This window comes from Columba livia, chromosome 8 (assembly GCF_036013475.1).
Source record: "Columba livia isolate bColLiv1 breed racing homer chromosome 8, bColLiv1.pat.W.v2, whole genome shotgun sequence".
Taxonomy (NCBI): Eukaryota; Metazoa; Chordata; class Aves; order Columbiformes; family Columbidae; genus Columba; species Columba livia.
This window is the reverse complement of record NC_088609.1, coordinates 21,923,178-21,929,934: the sequence shown is the minus strand read 5'-3', so window position 1 is coordinate 21,929,934 and position 6,757 is coordinate 21,923,178. Positions and strand designations below refer to the sequence as shown.

Sequence of the window (6,757 nt, the reverse complement as noted above, 5' to 3'; positions counted from 1 at the left end):
CCGCTCCTCCTCCTGCTCACACGGCCCGGCCGCAGGGGCTGCCGGGAGTTGTGGTCCCTGTGACGGCGGCGGGCAGCGGCCGTTGAGCATGGCGGCGGCGGTGGTAATGGAGGGGGGCGGGGCGCGCGGCTGTCCCGCGTTGCCGCTCGCGAGCGGCCGGAGCATCCCAGTGCTGGGGCTCGGTAAGTGCCGGGGCTCGGTAAGTGCCGGGGCGGGCCCGGCCGGAACTGGCGCCCGAGACACCTCCCTCTGAGAGACGTCGTGAGGTGACGGGGTCACCGCAAGGCCGGGCCGGCTCGGCGGGTTTGGCTCTGCTGTTGGCCCGGGCCTGAGCCCCCTGAGGGGCCCGCGCGGCCGCCAGGGGCGGGTTTGTTACCGGTGAATCTGCGCGGGCCCGTTACACGGGCCCTGAGGGGCTCCTGCTGCCGCCTGCAGCAACAGGTGCTTTGCTGCTTGGGAGCACCAACCCCTCATTTTGCTTCCACAAAGGTATCGGTCAGTGCTTTGGTGTTTTCTTTATTTTATTTTATTTTATTTTCCCTCTTCTGAGGCTTGGGAGCGGACTTCTCTTTAAAACGGGCTTTCAAGCCTGAATTAATCGTATTGAAAGTTTTTTTTGTTGGCTGCACCTGTTGCCGTCGAAAGCGTGTGTGGGAGTCTTGGCATCACGTTAGGGTCAGAGGCCTGCGGGAACTTCGTGCCTTGTGGCTGCAGGAACACATGGCCTGTGCATATGGAGAAGGAATTCAAAGGCTGTTAAACCCTGGCACTGGGTCAGAACCTCATGTGTGCAGATCTTTTTTAACCTTTTTTTTAATTATAATTTTTACTTCTTGAAATCCAAGGTTTGGTGACATATTGAAGTTTATCATGCTAATGATTTTGGCTATCGCTCATACAAATGTGTATGCAGTTTTAAATATGTTTTTAGGAGAAAAAAGTTGCCTGAAAATATTAAAATGCAAAGGGTAATTAGTTTTTTTATCATTCACATTTAGTTTTATTGTTGATTGTGCAGTGAGAAGTTCTGCAATAGAATTGGTTAAACTCTTAACAAGTTTGCTTTTTAAAATGTGAATGTGAATAAAAAATTAGAAGTCCTTATAAGACTGTTAGTTGCTGGCAATGCTAGTGATAGTTCAGGAAAGCTATTGCATTCATTCCTAGCAAAACAAGGCTACAGGGCAACCAGAATACACTCTTGCAGTGCGAACTTGGGTATGAAAGTGTCTGTGAAATTTGAAAGGTTTTGTTTTGTTTTGTTTTTTCCACAAGGCAAGAAAAGGTTTGATTTTTCCTCTGTGCTTTTGAGAAAAGTGTTTTCTTTTTTCTGAACTGTAGATGGTATAAACCCAAGACTGGCATACAGCAAAATCCTTCTTTTAGTTGTACATAGGAATATTTGGTTTATACTCTACTGAAATCCAAATCCTTTAAATTGGTGGATTTGTTAACAGTTCCAAAAAGCCAAACTATTAAATGATTAAAGGCCATTTTTCCAAGTCAGCACAGGATGATGTGAGCAGAGGAGGGTTAATACCAGTAATTATGTGGTGTCAGAGCACTGTCCATGCTGTACATGTAACAGGTAAGGTCACCATTAACTCTCCCAACACGTAGGAGTGCCTGGAAGGTGGCCCGCAAACAGGCAACCACACACATACCAATGACCATTGCATACTTGACCATGTCTTTCTGGGCTTTTTTGAATAGTTGTCTTTTTGTATAGTTGACATTGTAAAAGTACGTTTATTTATCTCTTGAGTAAAGCCTCAGATTCTTTTGGCACAGTATTTGAGCATCTCTTTCCATCTCTTCTTAAGAGTCTTTCCAGAAGCTGCTTTCATTCATAACATATTCTAAAACATGAATACCCTTCCCAATCCGTCCTTCATGGTGCAGTTTTATTGTGGGTCAATTTGATATCACATATTTTCCATTATTTTACATAAATACGCAAATCAAAGGCACTTATGTTTTTTGTCCGTGGCACTGTACTTAATCAGTCACACAAGTATCAAGCTAAGCTATAAAATAAAATGACCCTTTTGTCCTTTTCATCATTAGCCTATGAGTGTGTATTGACTTCAGAGCAATTATTTAGGATTTTCATTAGTATAAAGGAGAGCAAAATTTGAGCTGTTGTATTTAGAGTGTATTAAGCCAGTTAAGTCAGTAAGAGTTAGCCTTTGATTTTAATAAGGCTGTTTTTCATCCAGAAACACTAAGTGAATAGATAGAACTTGTAATGTGTGTTTCAAAGTACCAAAAGTAATTTGAGTTGCACATATTGGTTTAAAACACTTATCAACTCAGCATCATCAGCCAAAAGATTTTTTAAAAAATAATTTTAAAGTATACATAATGTTGATAACTGCATTTATCATGTATTCATGTGCATACACATGTTGATAAACACATAGAATGTGTATGCCCAATGTATGAATTAGTTATTTCAGTATCTATTAACCTTAAGAATGCTCAATACAGCTGTCCCTTACATAGTACCTATATAATGAGCAAAAAGGCCTATGTTGTTCAAAAGCTTTTTACTTCACTTGCCTATTCTTGTCTTGCTAGAGTAACAGTTGTCATATTGTTTAAACATTCTGCAGCTTTTTGAGGAACCAGCCATGTAGTTTTAAGAAGTCCTTGATACATACTGCAAAACATAGCAGGTTTAGGAAAGGTGGGTGAAGCTCAGGACTCACCATGCTTGCATTTGTGGTCCAGCTATGAATACCATGATATTCAGCCTAACACAATGGGATCTTTATCAATGGTAGGTGTTCCCACTTAACTACCCTTCTACAAATTAATAGCTTCTTTTTGTTACAGCCTTACTGCATTAACTAATGTTTGAAGTGCAAAAAAATTCCCCAGGATTTGTGATTTGGTTGTTTCTTTGTCATTTCTTATCCCTCTAAAATGCAGATACAGTTGTTATCTATGAAAAGTCATCTTCGAGAGGACAGATACGTATGATGTCTCTGTTGCTAGATAATCTTTCTAAAAGCTTCAGAGAGAGATAAATATGCTAAGAGGGTTGCAACTATCCAGTCATGTCAGCTGAAAGGTAGCTCAGATAGGCATGCAAGTTATTTCCAGGTGATGAAACCCTTTCATAGTATCTGAGGGCTGGAGTAGGGGACATATAACATGTTTCTCAGCCAGAATATGTTACTTGAGAGAGCTCAACAGTAGCCTAGGATAGTATTCTCTCAAAAAGATCTGTTCTTCCTGTTCAAGCTTCAGTTGTCGAAAGGTGGGCGGTAGTGTTTTATTAACTGTTTGTTTTTAATGATTTTTTTCCCCGTCACAGCTGCTTTGGCTTCCAAATTCATATAGGAAAAGTTCAGTAAGTTAGTTAAGGTTTGATGCAGAAAGGGAGATGGAAAGGAAGAAGGTTAAGTGATCTTTCATTAGGTTACCATTCTCTTTCTGATGCTCTGTGCTCACACAAAGTGTTCTTCGTGAGGATGATCAATTTCCACTAAAATCTCTAGTGAAAAAAATGGATTTGTACATCAGATAAATTTTGCACACTACATAACCTTATGATCAGTCTGAAAGGTCACTTGGAATAACATGACAAATTCTGTACATCCGAAATTCTGTATTTACTTAGATACATATTCATACTGTGTTGTATCTGTCTTGTGTCCGACAGAAAGAAAAGTTGTCGAGCAGTGGTAAGACAAGCAGACTTTCCTGAGACACCTACCAATTATTATAAAGCAGTCACCTTTGTGTTAGAAATATGCTGTATAGCTGAAGTTTTCATTAACAAATAAAAGTCATCTGTATCTTGCTTATTGTATGATTCTAAAAACTATTGATAGCTTTCAATTCTAATAATTGTGTTAGTCAATATTATTCACATGCAGAGATTCAGGCACGTTTATGGTCGATGTTAACTTTAATTACAAAGGCTGCTTTCAACTAGGACAGGCTTAAGTCTAAAATTAATTGCTATTTTGGCCCTAATACTTGATACAAGTATAAAGGTATGCCCCAAAGAGTACATCACCTCATGGTGGTTTTAGATTGCTTTAGAAAATTGATACATTCACTGTCTTGCTAATAAAATAGCTATAATTTCTTTCCATATTTGCAGGACTTTATTAGTGGTTTAGAAATACAGAGCAAATAACTGATATAAAATTACACTCTTTTGAATTTGGTGTAGAACACTTTTTCATAGGAGCTACATGTATCTGAGAATCACATACTTTGTGAGTCTTTGTATTGTAGTAGAGAATTACCTAGTCTTACTTTAACTACAGGATATCGGGATATTTAGTGTTTATCTAAAGCAGCATCCTCAAAATTGCATCACTTGTCAAAGTAGTACATGTGAAATCATCCTCTTCAGGCTTTGGAAGAAAAATGCGTACAGTTTGTACTGTTCATGCTCATGTCTTTTAAGCAGGAAGCCCCCACTTAGAAAGTTGTCACTTCCTCTTTTTCTTGAAGTCTGAGGGGTAAAAATGCTACCCTCTAAAGCGTTTGGATATAATTTTGTAGCACAAGGGCTTTTCTTCCTGTAACTGAAATGTTAGGAGATGTTTTCAAGGTTGTGTGCTGAATGGTTACATTCAGCATGACATCACTCTCTGTTGGAAGGCTTTGTGATGTGAGAGAAACTTGATGAAGTCTCCTAGTGGTAAAAGTATTTGTTTTCATGAAATTTACCAACATACTTCTCTGCATGTTTTATTCTATTTAAAAAAAAATGCTGTGTGTTGTGGTTTAACCCCAGCCTGCAACTGGCACCACCGTAGCCTCTCACGCACCACCCCCCCCACCCCGCAACCTGGGAGAAAACCAAAAAGGAAGGGAGAAGCTCATGGGCTGAGATAAGAACAGTTTTATAAGGCAACAAAAATAATAATACTATACTACTACAACTAGTAATAATAACATATAAAATAAGTGATACTCAATGCAATTTTTCAAAAACTCCATCTGCACTGAACAGCCACTCCTGGAAAGCAGAGCACACTGATCCCAGCAAGAGAGCAAAAAGGCAAAGCGGCCAAAAGCTAACTGCAAAGCAGCAGAATAGCAAAAGGCCAAATTCTGATGGAACTCCAAATACAGCAGAACGGAACCAAATTCCCAAATGGAACTCAACCAGAACAGAACTACTTAGCCGGAAAAGCTAACTCCAGTTATATACTGAGCATGATGCTAATGGTAGGGAATATTTATTTGACAAACCTGGATGTCAGTCTAGGTGCTGTCCCATTATTCTGCCCCCCAGCTGCTATTTTGTACCTGTAGCTGGACAATTCAGGAGTCCTTGATACAGCCAAGATATCAGTGAGTTTTTACATTCTTTTCATCCCAACTCCAAAACATAGCCCAGCTACTGAAAGAAAGAAGTTAGCTATTCTCAGGCAGAGCATGGGAAACCTAGTATGTTATCTCATTATTCTCACAGTAAATCCAAACCAAAAGACTCTGCTAGCTACTAATAAGAAAAGTTTCTAACATGAAGAAAAATTAACTCAATTTTAGTCAAAGCAGCACAACTCTATTATGAAAGTTCCAAAAACCAGCAATTATAGACACCTCTTCAGGCTTGTTCTGGCTCTCTCTAGTGAGGCTATCTTCCTGCCCTTGACATGGTGGTTACATTCCCATTAGAAGACAGGCTTTTTGGTTGGTTTTGTTTTATGGGGAGAGGGACAGCAATAATGAAATTCAGAGGGTTGGTCAAGCAGCATGTGATTTCATGAGAAGATGTGCTGGTGATACAAAAAAATCATAAAATGTTTTGTGTAAAGTTGCCTTCTGTGTAATCTTTGGAGTAGCTAGAATTAATAACAGCTTAATGAGATAAAAAGTTCTCTAATGATCCCTTCCTATTAAAGTATAACATTATTTTCATGCTTGTTTGGGAAGGGGCTTCAGGACAGGCAATTACTAAACAAAATAATCAAGTCCTTATACTCATTGTGCCTTACCCATGCCACGCACAGTGAGTATTTTACTAGTAGTAATGATGTTCTTTTCAGAAGACCGTTCAAGAATGGACAGTGCCATTATGGTAGGCACTGTGACTGGGAAAGGAGGCAGGTACTGCTCGAGCAGTTTCTAGTCAAATAGCCAAAGCCTGAGAGGAATAAAAATCAATTCCAATAAAAGATATTATGTCAGTTAACTTACAACTATCTTGCTTAAATTGCATTTTTACTGTATTTGTTAGTATGTTGCAGTGCTAACACGGTAAAATCATACATACATACACATGAAGTCCCTCCATACTCAAGAGAAACCATTAAAATCTCTGTCCTCATTTCAGGGTGTTCCATAGATAAGATTCCTGATAATTCAGCAGTAGCTTTATCTAAGTAAATAAATTGTAAAAGTGTTTACTGACTTCACTGATTACATTGTTTAGGACATTGCATCATTTGCATTGCAACTACACAAAGACTTCTTTTGTTGTTCCCAGTTCTTTACACAACAAGTAGAATTTTTCTGGAGAAAAACAGAATCAGATTACTCCACTTCCATTACATCAGGTTGTGTTGATTTCGGTGTTTTGTGGGGGGGAAGTTACTTTTTTTCGGGGAGGGGGGGGGAGGAGGGGGAAGGTTTGTGGGTTTTATGGTTGGTTGTTTGGTTTTGTTTCTTTTCATTGAAATGATACATATAACTTGAATCTTAATGCTGAGTGGAAGTATTTTAACATTTCCTTCCATGAGGTATTACTGATCCAGTTACCTACTTCTTAATAATTAATCCC

At 39.3% G+C, this 6,757-nt stretch overlaps 1 protein-coding gene across 4 annotated transcripts in view; it reads left to right on the top strand.

Moving 5' to 3' along the window:
• Positions 1–3: 3 nt before the first annotated feature.
• LOC102093474 (uncharacterized oxidoreductase ZK1290.5) overlaps positions 4–6,757 on the top strand; it is a 51,680-nt gene continuing 44,926 nt past the window's right edge. For all 4 annotated transcript variants that reach the window (XR_010474352.1, XM_065072499.1, XM_065072500.1 and 1 more), the window contains exon 1: positions 4–182. Coding sequence is in view for 3 of the 4 variants with exons in the window: in XM_065072499.1 (XP_064928571.1) it covers positions 89–182 (94 nt within the window). In the remaining variant the exon portion in view is untranslated. The remainder of the gene's footprint in view (positions 183–6,757) is intronic.